The sequence below is a fragment of the Lathyrus oleraceus genome, chromosome 2 (genome assembly GCF_024323335.1).
Source record: "Lathyrus oleraceus cultivar Zhongwan6 chromosome 2, CAAS_Psat_ZW6_1.0, whole genome shotgun sequence".
NCBI lineage: Eukaryota > Viridiplantae > Streptophyta > Magnoliopsida > Fabales > Fabaceae > Lathyrus > Lathyrus oleraceus.
Genome location: NC_066580.1, coordinates 8012730 through 8032934, shown reverse-complemented (window position 1 = coordinate 8032934; position 20205 = coordinate 8012730). Strand labels below are relative to the sequence as shown.

At 37.3% G+C, this 20205-nt stretch overlaps 1 protein-coding gene across 1 annotated transcript in view; it reads left to right on the top strand.

Annotated features, from left to right (window-relative positions):
* Positions 1-1910: 1910 nt before the first annotated feature.
* LOC127117577 (uncharacterized) overlaps positions 1911-20205 on the top strand; it is a 43362-nt gene continuing 25067 nt past the window's right edge. The window contains exons 1-2 of the mRNA XM_051047640.1: positions 1911-2033; positions 2212-2301. Of these exons, the coding sequence (XP_050903597.1) occupies positions 1989-2033; positions 2212-2301 (135 nt within the window). The 5' untranslated portion in view covers positions 1911-1988. The remainder of the gene's footprint in view (positions 2034-2211; positions 2302-20205) is intronic.

The window sequence follows — 20205 nt, the reverse complement described above, 5'->3', positions numbered from 1 at the left end:
GTGATACACACACACACACTATGGCATGATGATGAGCCAATGAAGTGAGGTTAGGGGAACACCCAAGGAATGGTGGCTATGAATTAGGGTTTGAGGACACCATGATCAAGTGAGGATCTCAAATTAGGGTTTCACTTCATCATGAAGTCAAAGTTGAATCACCAATGTTGGGCACATTGCACAAGCTTCAAGAGCTACCTCCACTATGCGAGTAAATTACATGCATATGTTTACGCTCGACGAAACCTTATATCATTCCATAAAAATTAAGCAACCAAACAAGTCGAACTACATAGACTTTGATTTTCTCATCACTCGATAAGAATACATAGGCATAAAGTTGTGAAACCCTAGCGAGTCCCCTAACCTAAAACTAACTATTTTCCCATTTTATCCTTTTGTACATGCTCCTCTCTTTGTAAATAATTAAAAGCAAGTAGAAACGATTCATATTCAAACTTTAGCAAACAAACACACTAAACCCTAGGCTATAGGAGGTTTCCGCTTAGTACAACGGATGTGAGGAGTGTCTAACATTTTCCCCTTGCTTAACCGACTTCTGAATCCACATTCGGTTGCAATAACCGTCTTATCGTTTTCTTTAAGGTTTTATCATTATTTCATCTATTCTTAAAAAATAAATCAAATATGATGGCGACCATGTGATTTTTCCCACCATAATAACTTTTATATAAATTAGTTATTTATTCTCATTGAATATAAACTTATAAAACTATACAAAGTATTAACAAAATACTAAATAATTCTTTTCACTTTATTAATTTATTGAAAAGATTTGTATATATACCAACTCCATACTTAAGAATTAGGACTTATCCTAATGGTCTTGGGACCAATAATATAAAATTGTTTGACTTGATGATTTAATAAAGGCTAAAATGTTTTGACCTAGAAGATGAAAAACTCAAACTAGTCTTAACCATTAAATTAACTTTTTGAATTTGTACAAAGTCTTTGACTCACATTTATATTCTATTTCTCACCTCATTTATAAGAAAAAGTATCTATGAAATATATTAATAAATATATTAATCGAATTCTCTTAACATTTCCTTCACTATTGTTAATGTTAACCTATAATTGCTTTATAGATTTTTCGTATTTCATCACGAATATGACAATGCAACTTTTCTGGATTCATTCCAAATATCATAGATATCTTTTTTGCAAAACTTCTTGTCATTCACAAAGGACTCTCCCTAACCAAATATACGTGCACTATTGACTCGACATGCTATGTAGACTCTTTCCACCCTATCAAAATCATTGAGACCCATTTAAATTAATTTTATATTTTTTAAAAATAAAGAGATTTTGTGATTGTTTTCTAGAATACAAATATCACTTTTTCTTTATAAAAAAATTATAATATAAAAAAAATATCTCAATTGAAACAGTTCTTAGTTTTTTTTAATATTCATATTATTTTAAAAAAAATATTTACGAGAAATTTTTTAAAAGTAATTATTTTAATTTTTTAAATTTATTATTAAAAAAAATATAACAAACATAATCAGGCTTAAAATTTGAAATTAAAAGTGGAATGTGTTTAATTCTATAGAACACAATAAACAAAATGATTTTTATATTAAATTTACTTTATATATTATTAAAATTGATGTATTTTAAGTTTGAATTCATTAAAAAGCATGGAACAATGAAATACCAAAATAAATAACTTATTTGGTCGGTGACATTTTATTTTGCCCATATTCATATAGTGGCCATAAATTTCATAATAATTCTCCAATTAACAAAATACTATGACTTCACTTGACTTGGTTCTATAATCAAATTAAAAATATATAATGAAAAGTCTGTTTGAATTAATTAAATTGATAGTGCATTGGACCAACTTTGACATCACAAGTATCAATGCACTTGACTCTTATTATGTTTGTGTATATATATAGTTACACAATGTGACTTATATCATTCAAAAATAAATATAATAATCAAGAAGAAAAATGAAGTCCATGCAACTTTTTTTCATTCTCTTCTCTCTTCTCATGGTAAGTTTCAATTCATTTTTCCATGTTTAGTTCTGCAGCAATTAAAATTTCAATTGATTTTGTCAGAAACCCTAACTAAACTCTAGCATATTTCAAATCAGAATCATTTTTTTTTTAAATTGAAACCAAACGTAGGTTAATTTTTGTTACTGTGATTTAATCATGTTGAAATTAATAGGTTGCTACCATGAGCTATGGAAGAAAGGATTTGGGAGAGTATTGGAAGAATAAGATGAATGAGCAAGTTATGCCAGAAGCAATTAAAAACCTAATTAAAGTTCCAGCTCAAGAAAAAGAAGATCATTCTTTTGTTAAGGACTTTGATGTTCATCCTAATATCATATTTTATCATCAGAAACATGACAAGCAAGTTTCAAGTGAAGTAAAACAAGATGATTCTTTCGTTAGAGACTTTGATGTTCATCCTAATATCATATTGTATCATCAGAAACATGACAAACATGTTCAACCTTGAAGTTAAGATAGTGGTTTCATTGCTACCAAAAATGGGTTGAAATTAGACCTATTAGAAATAATAGTAATCGTCAAGAAGGCATTGTTATGAATATATTATGAACTATGTCATCAGATAATAAACTATCCCTTTCGTTGTTTGATGTTTATTTAAGTGCTTAATATAAGTGATAACGAGTATTTGACTAGTTTGTACGGGTTAAAAAAAATATATTTTGTTAACTTTGTTATATTACAATTTTTTGTTGTTAAAAATAAGTATTTAAAATGTCTAGATAGAATTTCTCTATGAAAAACTTCCAATGTTTTGCTTTGTGTGTGGAACAGTATGGCATAATGAGGATTTTTGCCTGCAAGAAATTAACATTGAACATAACCTCAGTGAAACAAAGCCATATGGCAACTGGCTCAGAGCAACGGAGTTTGGCAAGAAAATTAAAGATACAACAGAAATCGGTGACATAAACAACCATATGACTTCTCCTGCAACTGGTATACCAAGCCCTAATCCTGAGGGTCTCATTAAAATAACAGAAGTAGGTACACAATAGATGCAGAATCAAAGGAAGGATATCCTGATATCAAAGGTGTGAGGATACTATAGTTTTACAATTAACAACAATGAACAAAAATGATACAAACTCTAATAATCCTAAACCGTTTTTAAGATTATCGACTGATCCTACATACCAACACATATTTTTTCAATTTATTTTATCCTCACTCACACGTTTTTCGAGAAACCTCCCAAAAGGTCGTCCATCCAAATACTACTTCAACTCAAACACGCTTAACTATGAAATTCTTATTTGTTATGTTATCGAAAAGATCTGTCTTGTTGGTATATGTAGTATCAACCAATCCTTATAAGGCTTCCTTCAACCATGCATATTTGCACAACCTCAGAATCCTCTCATTCCGATGTGAATTCAGGCGACCACTCCCCGCACTCTTCGGTCTCGGGTGTTACAATCACTCTCCACACTCTTCGATCTTAGGTGCATATCCACCAGCCTCCGCTTGATTGGTTCCCGAACCACATCGTAGTATGAGAGGTCTGCTCTGATATCATTTTAAGCATGTTTTGTCCTCATATACACTTTAGAAACTTCCCAGAAGGTCGTCCATCCAAATACTACTCAAAGTCAAACACGTTTAATTGTAGAGTTCTTATTTATTAGGCTATCAAAAAGAAGATGTGTCTTGTTGGTATAGGTAGTACCAATAAATCCTTCTAATCCTTCTTTCAACCACACAATCTCATACTTGCACAACCTCAGGATTCTCTCAATCCGATGTGAATTCGGGCGAGCACTCCTTGCACTCTTCGGTCTCTGGTGTTACAACCACTCCCCACCCTCTTCAACCTTAGGTGTTACATGAATTGTTGGGGATTAGGAAAGACCCAAATAGTTAGAACCCTAAAGCACTCGATTAACTCTCAACACCCTAATACAGTCTTCCTCTCGGAATCTAAGTTCATCTATCCCTCTTTCAATAAAAAAACTCTTCAATTTTTGCCCAAATATGTGTCAATTCCATATAAAAATTAAGTTTGTTCATATGACTTCTGAATGATAATGAGAAGTATATTGATGTCTACTTTGCTCTCAGTAATCAATTTAACATTTGTAGAATAACTAGTATTTATGGCTACCCTAATCACAACAAAAAATACCTTACATGATCTATGCTCTCTGAATTGTATAGCTTGGAAAACATAAATGATTGGATTGTGTGAGGACTTTAATATTTTTACTAATGTCGATGAAAAACAAGGGGACAACCCTATTGAACTAGGTATTACCAATAAATTTAATGATACTATTGCTAGTTGTAACCTCAAAGATATAGGTTACACAGCCCAACCTTTTACCTAGTCTAACAATCAAGAGAATAATTTTATTCAAGCTAGATTCGATAGATATCCTGTGTCTAATAACTGGTTTAATACTTATCATCATTATACTAATACATACCTCATAAGATATGCTTTGTATCACAATCTTATTTTTTTAAAGGTTCAATTTTGACTCTCTTTACAAGCATAATCAGCACGCTAAATTTATTAGATTTGAAACGGACTGTACAACTAATGAAAAAAGTAGTGAAGTGGTAAACCAACATTCAAGATTGACTCAGGCTAACTATGAGCAGAAGCAACAACAAACTCTTCACAACCTCTCAAAATGGGGAAAAAAGACTTTTGGAGCAATTCCAAACCAAAGGAGAAAAGATCTAGAAAATCTCCAAAACAAATCCAGGATAGAGCCCCTTATGAGAATTCTAAAACAGAAATTTTAAAAGTGAAAGGGGGAGTTGATAAGATGCTAAGATCGGAAGAAACTTGGTGGAGTCAAATAGCAAAAAGTGAATGGCCAAAGGAAGGAGACAAAAACACCAAAATTATCAATATAAAATCTAGCCAAAGGAAGAACCAAAATACTATTTCTAAAATTCAAGGCAAAGAAGTCTCTTGGGTCAATGATCCTAAGTGTAACACCCTAAACCTGAACGCGAAATAAAGCGAATATACAACAACTACATACACAGGGTGTCACTTAAAACACAACACAAACCTTCTCCGTAACACATGTTATTCAAAACATGCATTAAATTAAATATTTGTCATCACATGCTCGCCTTTGTTGGAAATCCCCCAAAACTTATGGAGAATTTCAATCAATCTTGATGAACAAGATTGTTATCACCCACACAATAACAAAGAAAAGATAAGAACAATGGAGAAATAAAGAGTGTAAAGAAAGATGAAGGAGAAAAGTAATATAATTTTGCAGAGTTTCTCTCTGCCCACAAACTGTAGAAAACTTCTTATTCACTTTGCAACTGCAAAATACCGTGAATACAATGTTATAAATTCTCTATTCACTTCATTACAAAAATAAGGGTTACTCCCTCTATTTATAGATTTAGGTTAACTTGGACCTCAAGCCAAAGCCCAAAACTATAAAAGCTCAAAATAGCTAAAACTACTAAAATAGACCTAAGTCGAAATCCTGTGTGAAGCAACATGCTTCGACACTTCGACACACTAACACAACTTAACACTCTAGGTGGTTTGACATTTCCTTGTTCTGTCGAGAAACCTGCTATGACACAAGAAATTATAATTCAACACACCGCTTAATTCATTGTGTATAAGTTATCTACATTCATCATAGCCCTTAATCTTCTGAACACTTCGACATGGACTCCCTTTCTCATGATGTCTTCAATCTAATTCTCAGTTCTGCAGTGCTCCACATTCATCTTCCCATCTGCTACCTGCTCTCGAAGATAATGGAACCTCATTTCGATGTGCTTGCTTCACCCATGTGCTATCAGATTATTTGCCAGATTGATAGCTGACATGTTGTCGATTCTCATGGTAATTGCTCCATGACTCTTCGTTGTTATCTCTTCGACCAGATTCACCATCCATGTTGATTGACGTGCACAAAGAGAAGTAGTTATCTATTCTGCTTCGCATGATGATAATGCCACTACTGGCTCTTTTTTCGAACTCCAAGCAACTGGTGCACCACCTAGCATAAACACATAGCCAGCTGTGGATTTTCAATCCTCAAGATCACTACACCAATTTGAGTCGGTGTATCCCACTAATTTGCATTTTTTCCTTCATCAGCTGCAGGAAACAAACTGCCATAGTCGAGAGTCCCTTTCAGATACCTTAGTATCCTCTTCGCCGCTGCTAGATGTGATACCTTTGGCTTCTGCATGAATCTACTCACCATACCTACATTGTATGCTAAGTCATGCCTTGTGTGACAAAGGTATCGAAGTGACCCAATAAGTCTTCTATATTGGGTTAGATCGACATCATCTTCATCTGAATCTTTTGACAGTTGTAATATGGGCTCGGTTGGAGTCGAAGTTGGATTGCAATCTTGCATCTCAAATCTCTTGAGAATCTTCCTACATACCTTCTTTTATGCATCATTAAAACTCTACTACTATTGTAGAGTTCGATGCCAAGGAAATATGAAATGTCACCCAAATCTGACATTTCGAATTCCTTGTTGAGATCACCTTTGAAGTCTTCGATCTTCTTCTTGCAACTACCTGTTATCAATAGGTCATCGACATAGAGGCATAGTATAAGCAATTCACTCTGGCTTCTTCTTACATATACTTCATCTTCACTTGTTCACTTCACAAATTCCTTCTCCCTTAGAAAGTCATCTATCTTCTTGTTCCAAGCTCTTGGAGCTTGTTTAAGTCCATACAGGGCTTTATGCAGCATGTACACCTTTCTTTCTTCGCCATGTTTCACAAACCCAGCTGGTTGTGTAACATAAACTTCTTCTTCTAAGAGGCCACTAAGGAATGCATATTTCACATCCATCTGACACATCTGCAAGTTGTTCATGTTTTCTAGACTAACAACCAACCTCATTGTTTTGATCCTAACAACAGGTGCAAAAACCTCATCGAAGTTGATTCCTTCTTTCTGAAGAAATCCTTTCGCCACAAGTCTCGCCTTGTGTCGAGTCACTTCTCCTCTGGGATTCAACTTCACCTTGTATACCCACTTCACATTGATTTCCTTCTTGTTTTAGGGCAATTCGACAAGTGACCAAGTATTGTTGACTTGGATTGACTTCAGATCTTCGTCCATTGCTTTCATCCACTTCGAATCTTTCAATGCCTCAGTTGCATTGGCAGGTTTGACATCTGTGTAGAAAGCATAATGTACCAACTCACCTTCTTCATTGTCCACATCATCTGATGTAATCACAAATTTTTGCAACCTTGCAGGCATGTGTCTTGTTCTTTGAGGTCTACTTGGGCCTGCTTCACCTCTGACTTCTTCCTATCAAACTTCTCTTTCGACTTCACTAGCTGGTTCATCATAAAAGATTCTCACTGAATCTTTCTTGACATTCTCATTCTAATCCCATTATCTAAGCTCATCTATGATCATGTCCATGCTGATCACCACTTGCTTATTCACTAGGTCGAACAACTTTTATCCTTCAGTCGAATGATATCCTATCAAGATCATCTGACTCGACTTGTCATCAAGTTTTCTTCTCAACTGATCTGGCACATGTCTATGTGCTATAGATCCAAACACCCTCAGATGACTCAAGCTAGGCTTGACACCAGACCAACATTCTTTTGACGTGATTCCTTCTAGCTTCTTCGTCGGTCATCTGTTCATGATATATGTCGCAGTGAACACAGCTTCTCCCCATAATTATTTGGGTAAATGTTTTCCTTTCAACATACTTCTAACCATATTCATAATGGTTCTATTCTTCCTTTCTACGACTACATTCTGCTGGGGAGTGTGCGGTGGCACCACCTCATGCACGATCCCTTCTTTCACACATAATGCATCGAAATCTTTCGACACATATTCTTCACCACCATCAGTCCTCAAAATCTTAATCTTTCGACCGCTCTATATTTCGACCATAGATTTAAACTTGGAAAATACCTCGATCACTTCACTTTTCTTCTTGATCACGTAAGACCACAGTTTTTGACTGAAATTATCTATGAATGTAACTAAGTATTTGTTATCTCCAATCGAATCCACCTGGAGAGGACCAATACATCAGAGTATATGACTTCAAGAATTTCCTTCGATCGCTTCCTGCATCCTTAGTAAAGTTGTTCTTATGTTGCTTCTCCTGCACGCATTCTTCACACACTTCATTTGGAATGTCGATTTCTGGTAATCCTGAAACCATATTTTCTTCTCTTCAAATCACTGATGTCTTTGAAATTGAGATGACCAAGTCTATAATTCCATATCCATTCATCTCTGTTGGTTGCTGTTGCAAGACACTTATGCTTCATCACATTTAGTTTAATCTTGAAGGTTCTATTCTGAGACATTGGAGCCTTCAAGATCAACCTTCCATTTGAGTCGAGAACTCTCATCATCATGTCTTCGATCAACACCTTGTAGTTCTTTTCGACTAACTGCCCTATGATGAGCAAATTACTCTTCATGCCTGGTATGTACAACACATTTGAAATTACTGACCTCCTGCCATCTTTCCTCATAATCAGAACATCACCAACACCTTTAGCTGCTAGAGTGTTGTTGTAACACCCTTCTAAAATACCCCAAATATTTAATTAAAATAGCAACATATAAATCAGAGTAATTATGCAGTTAAGGGTGTCACACAAACAACTTCCCACCATGTTCCAAAATACCTGGTCATACTCATTTATTTATCAAAATAAACATTTGCATAATTCGCAGCGGATAGAAGTTAACAACAACATTCAAACCATGTAATACATTACATGTAAAGTTGTTCAACAACCAAATGAAAACATAGTAAAACATCCCATCCCGATGTTACATCTACCAGAGCATGACCCACTCAGGAACTACACTAGACTCCAAGGACTAGTTTCCACTCAACCACTACTCGTTACCTGAAAAATAGTTGTAAGGGTGAGTTCCTCAATCGATATAATAAGCATTATAAAATATCATGTCATGTTAAGTAACTTAACACATTAATCACCCTAATCACATCACACATCCGGTAACGGTACATCAATTCAAATATCATACTCAATACAATACAACTCATGCTCATACTCAATATCAATACAACACACGTATAATATTGGAATACATCCATTCATATTATACGCCATACACATATTATGCAATGAGACTCCATGCATGCGGTACCGACTATTTGTGAACATATAGTTCACCTCACCGTCCAAATCCAGGCACGGCTACCAAGCCCACTAGTCCCACTCATTTGAGACCTAGTGACTCACTCACTAATTCCTCACCATGGGAATTAGCTACCACCCCAAGGGCCATGTTATGCACGCTAACTCACCTAGCATGCAAACATCAACAACAGTCCAAAATGACTAACTCACTAATCCCTCACCATGGGAATTAGCTACCACCATAAAGGCCACAATATGCATGCTAATCACCTAACAATGCTACATCATCAACCACAATTCAAGAATAGACATATGCTCACACTCTAAGCCATAAAACAGTCTATTCACAAATGCACACATAACTGATACATTCACAAGATCATGCATACCAACACGCATCATCAGTATTTATCACATAAGCATATCAGATCATGCCAAAGAACAACCACAGTATTAACACACTCTACTAATACCTATACTACTCAAAACAACGGGAAATGATCCCTAATATATCGTACATCAGCTAGATCACATTACTCAGCTGAACAACCAAAAACTGCACAACAACAGCACAGAAAAATCACAATCCTGCCCATACGCGTACTGCCTAGTCCCATACGCGTATGACCCATTTCTCAGCCAATCCCATACGCGTAACACCATCTCATACGCGTATGCTACGCGTATCACTTCCCCATACGCGTACCAACAGAGACCAAACTACGTTCAAAACATCATCTTCTTCATCCATACGCGTATTGCCTAGTGCCATACGCGTACCAGACCATCTCATACGCGTATTGCCTAGTTCCATACGCGTATGACCAGAAACCAGTTTTCCAGATCTGCTATGCTTTTCTCTGCTACGAGATCTATCCAATTCAACCTTCCACAGTCCAATTTTACACATTATTCGTTCATATCCTCTAACACAATTCATACCCTATTCGATTTCACAAAATCTAACATTATTACATCTAATTCCTACGAATTTCCTTCATTTATAATCCAATTTTCGTTCATCCAATATTTCACAAATTTCATCATACATCATTCCAATTAGAGGTAAATCAATGGTTTATCACTACCCAGTACATATTATCCCATAATACCCATTAAACGATGATAAACCCCCCTTACTTGAGTTAATCCGGCGAATCTTTAAGCTTCAAGCTTTTCCTCTCTTCAACCCTTGTTCTCTGGCTCTCTTTGTCCTTTTCCACTTTTCTATCCCTTTTTCCTTTTCACGTGAAAAATGAACCTTTTTACTAAAATGAGACCTTTTCTAATTTCCAACTTTTATTCCAATAAAATAATAACCCAATAATAATAATTCCAATAATTCCAATTATTTTATTAAATTAATAAATATAATATTAACTTAAATTAAATAATTATCTTATTTTATCGGGGTGTTACAACTCTCCCCCACTAAAAGAGTTTTCGTCCTCGAAAACATACCTCAAGCGAATAACTCTGGATAGGACTCTTTCATCTGACTCTCAAGTTCCCAAGTCACATTGCCACCTGCTGGTCCTCCCCAAGCTACCTTCACCAAAGTAATCTCTTTACCCCGCAATTGCTTCAACTCTCGATCCTCAATCCTCATAGGTGATGTTTCGACAGTCAGGTTATCTCTCACCTGGACATCATCTACTTGGACCACATGCGACGGATCATGAATGTACCTCCTCAACTAAGACACATGAAAAACCTCATGCAAATTCGCAAGTGACGGCGGTAAAGCGATACGATAGGCTACCTCCCCTATCCTCTCCAAAATCTGATAAGGACCAATAAATCGAGGTGTCAACTTCTTCGACTTCAAAGCTCGACCAACCCCAGTTATCGGAGTAACACGAAGAAACACATGATCTCCCTCTTGGAACTCAAGTGACTTCCTTCTCTTGTCGTGATAACTCTTCTGACGACTCTGAGCAATCCTCATCTTCTCCTGAATCATCTTAATCTTTTCCGTAGTTTGTTGAACAATCTCCGGTCCAACCACAGCACTCTCACCGGACTCATACCAACATAAAGGTGTCCGACATCTCCTACCATACAAAGCTTCAAACGGTGCCATGCCAATGCTCGAATGAAAACTATTGTTGTAGGTAAACTCAATCAAAGGTAAATAACAATCCCAAGCACCTCCCTTTTCCAAAACACAAGCCCTCAAAAGATCCTCTAGTGACTGAATCGTCCTCTCAGTCTGACCGTCAGTCTGCGGATGATATGCAGAACTCAATCTCAGCTTAGTTCCCAAAGCCTTCTGCAAACCTTCCCAGAACTTCGATGTAAATCTAGGATCTCTATCCGAAACAATACTCGACGGAATACCATGCAAACTTACAATTTTCTCAATATACAGCTCAGCTAATCTCTCTAACGGATAATCCATTCTGATCGGAATGAAATGAGCCGATTTCGTCAATCTGTCAACAATCACCCAAATAGCTTCAAAATTCTTACTTGTCCTCGGTAAACTAGAAACAAAATCCATACTGATACTATCCCACTTCCACTCTGGAATAGCCAACGGTTGCATTAGTCCAGACGGCTTCTGATGCTCAATCTTTGACTTCTGACAAGTCAAACAAGAATAAACAAAACTCGCAATTTCTCTTTTCATTCCCGGCCACCAAAATAACTTTTTCAAATCATGATACATCTTCGTAGCTCCAGGATGAATACTCAAGCCACTACGATGTCCTTCTTCAAGAATACTCTTCTTAAGTTCGGTAACATCCGGAATACACACCCGATTACCAAATTTCAAAACACCATTCTCATCAACTCTGAATTCACCACCTTGACCTTGATTCACTAGAGTCGACTTATCAACCAACAGCACATCGGATTTCTGAACCTCTCTGATCTCATCCAGAATACTACTCGTTAACTTCAACATTCCCAACTTAACACTATTGTGAGTACTCTCACACACCAAACTCAAGTCTCTAAACTGCTCAATTAAATCCAATTCTCTAACCATTAACATAGACATATGCAATGATTTCCGACTCAATGCATCAGCTACTACGTTTGCTTTACCCGGATGGTAATTCAAACCAAAGTCATAATCCTTCAGAAACTCTAACCATCTCCTCTGTCTCATATTCAGCTCTTTCTGATCAAACAAATACCTTAAACTCTTATGGTCACTGAAAACCTTAAATCTTGACCCATACAAGTAATGCCTCCATAACTTCAGAACAAATACCACAGCTGCCAACTCTAAATCGTGTGTCGGATAGTTCCTCTCATGAACCCTCAATTGTCTCGAAGCATAAGCTATAACCTGCTTATTCTGCATCAACACACCACCCAAACCCAACAATGAAGCATCACAGTAAACCTCAAATAGTTCTGACGGACTCGGTAATATCAGAATAGGAGCAGTAGTCAACCTTCTCTTTAACTCTTGGAAACCTTCTTCACATTTTGAGTCTCAAACAAACGCTTGCCCCTTTCTAGTCAACATCGTCAACGGTAACGCCAACTTAGAAAATCCCTCAATGAACTTCCTATAATAACCTGCAAGTCCAAGAAAACTCCTTATCTCAGAAACTGACTTCGGAGCTTCCCACTTAGATACCGCTTCTATCTTAGAAGGATCAACAGCAACACCACCTCTTGAAATCACATGACCAAGAAAACTAACCTCTTCTAACCAGAATTCACACTTGGATAGTTTAGCAAATAACTTCTTTTCTCGTAGAACTCCTAACACCACTCTCAAATGCTCAGCATGCTCTTCTTCAGATTTCGAATACACCAAAATGTCATCAATAAACACCACAACAAACTTATCTAGGTACGGATGGAAAATCCTATTCATATACTCCATAAACACTCCAGGCGCATTAGTCACACCAAGAGGCATTACAGAATACTCATAATGTCCATACCTTGTTCTGAAAGCAGTCTTCTGAATATCCTCAGTCTTCACACGTATCTGATGATACCCTGATCTCAAATCTATTTTGCTGAACACACTCGCACCAACCAACTGATCCATCAAATCATCAATCCTCGGCAAAGGATACCGATTCTTGATCGTCACTTTATTCAGTTGCCTGTAGTCTACACACAACCTCATAGTACCTTCTTTCTTCTTAACCAATAACACTGGTGCACCCCACGGTGACACACTCGGACGAATAAATTTCTTATCCAACAGATCTTCCAACTGACTCTTCAATTCAGTTAACTCAACAGCAGACATACGGTACGGAGCCATCGATACCGGCCTAGTACCAGGTACCAAATCAATCGAGAACTCAACTTCACGCTCTGGCGGCAATTCATTCACTTCTTCCGGAAACACATCAGGAAAATCACACACCACAGCTAGATCGCAAATCATCAGTTTATCTTTAGCCTCCAAAGTCGCTAACAGCATAAACAACTCTGCTCCATCTACTACTGCTTCATTCACCTGCCTTGCAGATAGAAACAAACTCTTCCCTTCCTCAATCTCAGGAAAAATCACAGTCTTATCAAAACAACGGATATAGACTCGGTTAAACACCAACCAGTTCATACCCAGAATAACATCAATCTGTACTAGTGGAAGACACACTAGGTCTATTCCAAAGTCTCTACCAAAAATACTCAAAGGACAATTTAAACAAACTGAAGTAGTAGTCACTGAACCCTTCGCAGGAGTATCAATCACCATACCCCCATGCATCTCAGATATCTCTAACTTAAGTTTCACAGCACAATCCAAAGATATAAAGGAATGAGTAGCACCGGTGTCAATAATAGCTACAAGAGGAAAGCCATTAATATAACACGTACCTCGGATCAAACGATCATCTACAAAAGTCTCAGAACCCGATAAAGCAAAGACCTTGCCTCCCGACTGGTTCTCTCTCTTCGGCTTAGGACACTGTGGACTGATATGACCCACCTCTCCACAGTTGAAACAAGTCATAGTCTTCAACCGGCAATCTGCAGCCAAGTGACCACCTTTTCCACACTTGAAACACTTCTTCTCATTACTGGTACACTCATGGATACAATGTCCAGCCTGACCACATCTGTAACACTTAGCAGGGGCACTGGAGTCTCCCCCACTAGGCCTCTTCATCCCACTCTGTCTCTGGAAACCTTTGCCAACTGCATACGGTTTCCCACGATCATTCTGATTCTTGCCTTTCCTATCAACCCTTTGCTGATAGCTCTCCGCTCTAGCTTTGGTATCCTGTTCAAAAATCCTGCAACAGTCAACCAAATCAGAAAACACTCTAATCCGCTGATATCCAATAGCCTGCTTGATCTCGGGACGTAACCCGTTCTCAAACTTCACACATTTCGAGAATTCCCCAGTAGCCTCATCATAGGGAGTGTAATACTTCGACAGCTATGTGAACTTAGCAGCATACTCAGTAACAGACCGATTGCCCTGCTTCAATTCCAAGAACTCTATCTCTTTCTTTCCTCTGACATCCTCTGGAAAATACTTCCTCAGGAATCTCTCTCTGAACACTGCCCAAGTAATCTCAGCATTCCCAGCAGATTCCAATTCAGTGCGGGTAGCAACCCACCAATCATCTGCTTCTTCTGACAGCATATGCGTACCGAACCTGACCTTCTGGTTATCGGCACACTCAGTCACTCGGAAGATTCTCTCGATCTCCTTCAACCACTTCTGAGCGCCATCTGGATCGTATGCTCCCTTGAACATTGGAGGATTGTTCTTCTGGAACTCACTCAGTTGACGAGCAGCTCCCATTCCCGCAACATTCGGATTCCCTCCAAGTACTCCAGCTAGCATACCCAGAGCCTCAGCAATCGCAGCATCATCTCTACCTCTTCCAGCCATCTCTATTCTGAAAGCCCAACAAGCTAAACAATAAGTACTGATAGGGTTACACAACACCTATCCCGTACAGGGGAACAGAATAATTACGACTCGACACGACCGACTATGCTCTGATACCACTAATGTAACACCCTTCTAAAATACCCCAAATATTTAATTAAAATAGCAACATATAAATCAGAGTAATTATGCAGTTAAGGGTGTCACACAAACAACTTCCCACCATGTTCCAAAATACCTGGTCATACTCATTTATTTATCAAAATAAACATTTGCATAATTCGCAGCGGATAGAAGTTAACAACAACATTCAAACCATGTAATACATTACATGTAAAGTTGTTCAACAACCAAATGAAAACATAGTAAAACATCCCATCCCGATGTTACATCTACCAGAGCATGACCCACTAAGGAACTACACTAGACTCCAAGGACTAGTTTCCACTCAATCACTGCTCGTTACCTGAAAAATAGTTGTAAGGGTGAGTTCCTCAATCGATATAATAAGCATTATAAAATATCATGTCATGTTAAGTAACTTAACACATTAATCACCCTAATCACATCACACATCCGGTAACGGTACATCAATTCAAATATCATACTCAATACAATACAACTCATGCTCATACTCAATATCAATACAACACACGTATAATATTGGAATACATCCATTCATATTATACGCCATACACATATTATGCAATGAGACTCCATGCATGCGGTACCGACTATTTGTGAACATATAGTTCACCTCACCGTCCAAATCCAGGCACGGCTACCAAGCCCACTAGTCCCACTCATTTGAGACCTAGTGACTCACTCACTAATTCCTCACCATGGGAATTAGCTACCACCCCAAGGGCCATGCTATGCACGCTAACTCACCTAGCATGCAAACATCAACAACAGTCCAAAATGACTAACTCACTAATCCCTCACCATGGGAATTAGCTACCACCATAAAGGCCACAATATGCATGCTAATCACCTAGCAATGCTACATCATCAACCACAATTCAAGAATAGACATATGCTCACACTCTAAGCCATAAAACAGTCTATTCACAAATGCACACATAACTGATACATTCACAAGATCATGCATACCATCACGCATCATCAGTATTTATCACATAAGCATATCAGATCATGCCAAAGAACAACCACAGTATTAGCACACTCTACTAATACCTATACTACTCAAAACAACGGGAAATGATCCCTAATATATCGTACATCAGCTAGATCACATTACTCAGCTGAACAACCAAAAACTGCACAACAACAGCACAGAAAAATCACAATCCTGCCCATACGCGTACTGCCTAGTCCCATACGCGTATGGCCCATTTCTCAGCCAATCCCATACGCGTAACACCATCTCATACGCGTATGCTACGCGTATCACTTCCCCATACGCGTACCAACAGAGACCAAACTACGTTCAAAACATCATCTTCTTCATCCATACGCGTATTGCCTAGTGCCATACGCGTACCAGACCATCTCATACGCGTATTGCCTAGTGCCATACGCGTATGACCAGAAACCAGTTTTCCAGATCTGCTATGGTTTTCTCTGCTACGAGATCTATCCAATTCAACCTTCCACAGTCCAATTTTACACATTATTCGTTCATATCCTCTAACACAATTCATACACTATTCGATTTCACAAAATCTAACATTATTACATCTAATTCCTACGAATTTCCTTCATTTATAATCCAATTTTCGTTCATCCAATATTTCACAAATTTCATCATACATCATTCCAATTAGAGGTAAATCAATGGTTTATCACTACCCAGTACATATTATCCCATAATACCCATTAAACGATGATAAACCCCCCTTACTTGAGTTAATCCGGCGAATCTTTAAGCTTCAAGCTTTTCCTCTCTTCAACCCTTGTTCTCTGGCTCTCTTTGCCCTTTTCCACTTTTCTGTCCCTTTTTCCTTTTCACGTGAAAAATGAACCTTTTTACTAAAATGAGACCTTTTCTAATTTCCAACTTTTATTCCAATAAAATAATAACCCAATAATAATAATTCCAATAATTCCAATTATTTAATTAAATTAATAAATATAATATTAACTTAAATTAAATAATTATCTTATTTTATCGGGGTGTTACAGTTGTCATTTGCAAATTTCACCATGTTCTTCATTTAGGGTTTTATGTTGACAAACCAATTTTTTCTTCCTGACATGTGTGATGAGCATCCTGAGTCCAAGTACCACTGGTCCTTGAATCTCTCTCCATCTCTTGTTGTAACCATCAATAACGTCTCTTCTTCTTCATGTTTCTCCATCTTTGCATAAGTTTCTTAATTCTTATGCTTTTCTGGACAATTACTAGAATAGTGACCATACTTCAGACAATGGTAACACTAAGTGTGTCTCTTGTCTAGGTTTTAACCACCACCTTTTCCTCTACCTGCAACACCACCTCTTTGGTTGCCTTGGTTCCAGGGTTTTCTCTGATTCGACCAGTTTCCTACTTGCGGATTTCAACCAGCCGAATTGTTGTAACCTCATCTGTCTTTGTTTCCATTCTAGCTTCCTTTGCCTTTTCTTTCTTTTGTTGATTTAGCCTGCAAAGCCATATCGTTCTTCGACTTTCCTACAACTCTCTCAGCCATTCTTTGTTCATGAGATTCAAGTGTCCCTTGAAGCTCTTCCTTTGTCAGTTTTGACAAATCTTTCAACTCTTCTATGGCTACTACCACATGGCTGAACTTTGGAGCCAACGACCTCAAGATATTTCCAACAACAAATCTTGATGTCAACACTTCTCCACATACCTTTATTTGATTCACCAGTTTTGTAACCTTGGTGAAGAAATCAATTATGCTTTCATTGTCTTCCATCTGAAGAAATTCATACGTTCTTTGTGAGTTTGTAACCTCACCTCTTTCACCTTCTCCGTGCCTCCAAACAATTTCTCCAGAATTTCCCATGCTTCTTTCACTGACTTTGCATCACTAAGCTTTTCAAAGTTGTATGCATCAACATATTGATGGATTATAAAGAGAGCTTTGTAATCTTTCTTCTTCAATTCTTTATGTGTAGTATTTTCTTGATCTGTCGCGACTTCTGCAAGCGTTGCTACTCCTTCCTTCACAAGATCCCAAAGATCTTGATAACACAACACAACCTTTATCTGCTTGCATTAATTCTCATAATTGTTGTTCTTGAGAATCGGAAGATTTACTAGAAAATGCCCATTTGGATGATTCGTTTCCATGGTGTTTTTCTTCCCACGAATCGATCAACTGGAGCTCTTGATACCAGATGTTGGAAATCCCTCAAAACCTATGGAGAATTTCAATCAATCTTGATGAACAAGATTGTTATCACCAACACAGTAGCAATGAAAAGAGAAGAACAATGGAGAAATAAAGAGTGTAAATAACGATGAAGGAGAAGAGTAATATAATTCTGCATAGTTTCTCTCTGCCCACAAACTGTGGAAAACTTCTTATTCACTTTGCAACTGCAAAATACTGTGAATACAATGTTATGAATGCTCTATTCACTTCATTACAAAAATAAGGGTTACTCCCACTATTTATAGATTTAGGTTAACTTGGATCTCAAGTCAAAACCCAAAACTATAAAAGCCCAAAATAGCTAACACTACTAAAATAGGTCTGAGTCGAAATCCTGTGTGAAGCAACATGCTTCGACACTTCGACACACTAACACAACTTAACACTCTAGATGGTTCGACACTTCCTTATTCTGTCGAGCAACCTACTTCGACACAAGGAATTACAATTCAACAGCCTTTTCATAGGCTCTTCGCAGTGAAATAGTCAATTTAAAATAATTCAATGACCAAGTATGTCTAATAACATCAACATAGTTATAGAAAATGCCTTCAACATAAACAACATCAAAAACCAATAGCAAATAGCAAAAACAAACATCCACCCGCCTAATGTTATAAATTAGAACAACAGAATCTAAAACATCGCATAAAACAGAAAAGAAAGAAGAACAACCTCAACGCCATCCTTTAACTTCTAAGCAGCTACTCATTTACCTGCTCATATGTATCTAAAGGAGAAGAGCGAACCAAAACACAACGGAATTTAAAAAAAACTCTCCTTTAGTAATCCTTACGAATGGGCATGATCAGTGATAGAATCGTTACCTCTTGTGGGGATTGAAACCTTTGATGCATATCTACGGAGCGATCACAAACATTGAATAGTGACAATGCCTCTACTCAGTCCACATGAACGGATTCCTTCAATCTAAGTGCTAGTTGCTACAAATGAAGGCTTTGAGTGAGATAGAGAGAGAGAGAGAGAGAAATGAAATTACAACTGCACAAATGCTTCTGCACAAGGGTTCTATTTATAGAACCACTTGTGTGAGTTGTAAGCTAAAAAACCCACGTAAGTGTATGTGGCTCATACCTTATGATATGCCAAAATCAGTTAAGCGTGTGGTACCTTACCATATTTCGTATTCTACTTAAGTACATTGTACCTTACGATATTCTACAATTCACTTAAGTGCATTGTACCTTACAATGTTCCTTAGTTACTCTATCTCTCATCAATTCGTCCTTTTGTGTGTGACCCGGTAGGTTTTTGCTACATTAGCAATTATATTAAATCACATATTTAACATAATAAACAGTGAGATGTATCTAGCAACACATCACTGCTACGCAAGACACGAAAATATCATGTGATCTGACAAATCCTTTTGTGATAATACTTATGTGTACAATTACCCTTTTTCCCCCATATCTATATTGAACATAAGGCATAGACTGTGTAATCATTGTCCAATTCAATATTGGGCCCGTAGAAATTTATCCTGTTTCGCAGGATGGAAACATTTCATCTAGGTCACTCATGTCCCTCAGCATGTTTCGTGGAGTACCCATCAGCTGTCTTTATGGTCATCCAGTTACGGATAATGTTTGGTCAACAATAAGGCACCCGACTCTACATCTAGGGTCCATAGTGGTTTCAGATCGAAGGGTGGTATACGCCATTATCACCATGAGAATAACTTATGAAACTTTGCATAACATTTTATATAGTATTCTCATAATGGGTCAATCAAGTATAAATATTACTCTTAATATTCATACCTATGTTTAAGACTTGATAACTCCTTATCCATGATCCATTAGATGTGATCATCAGTCTA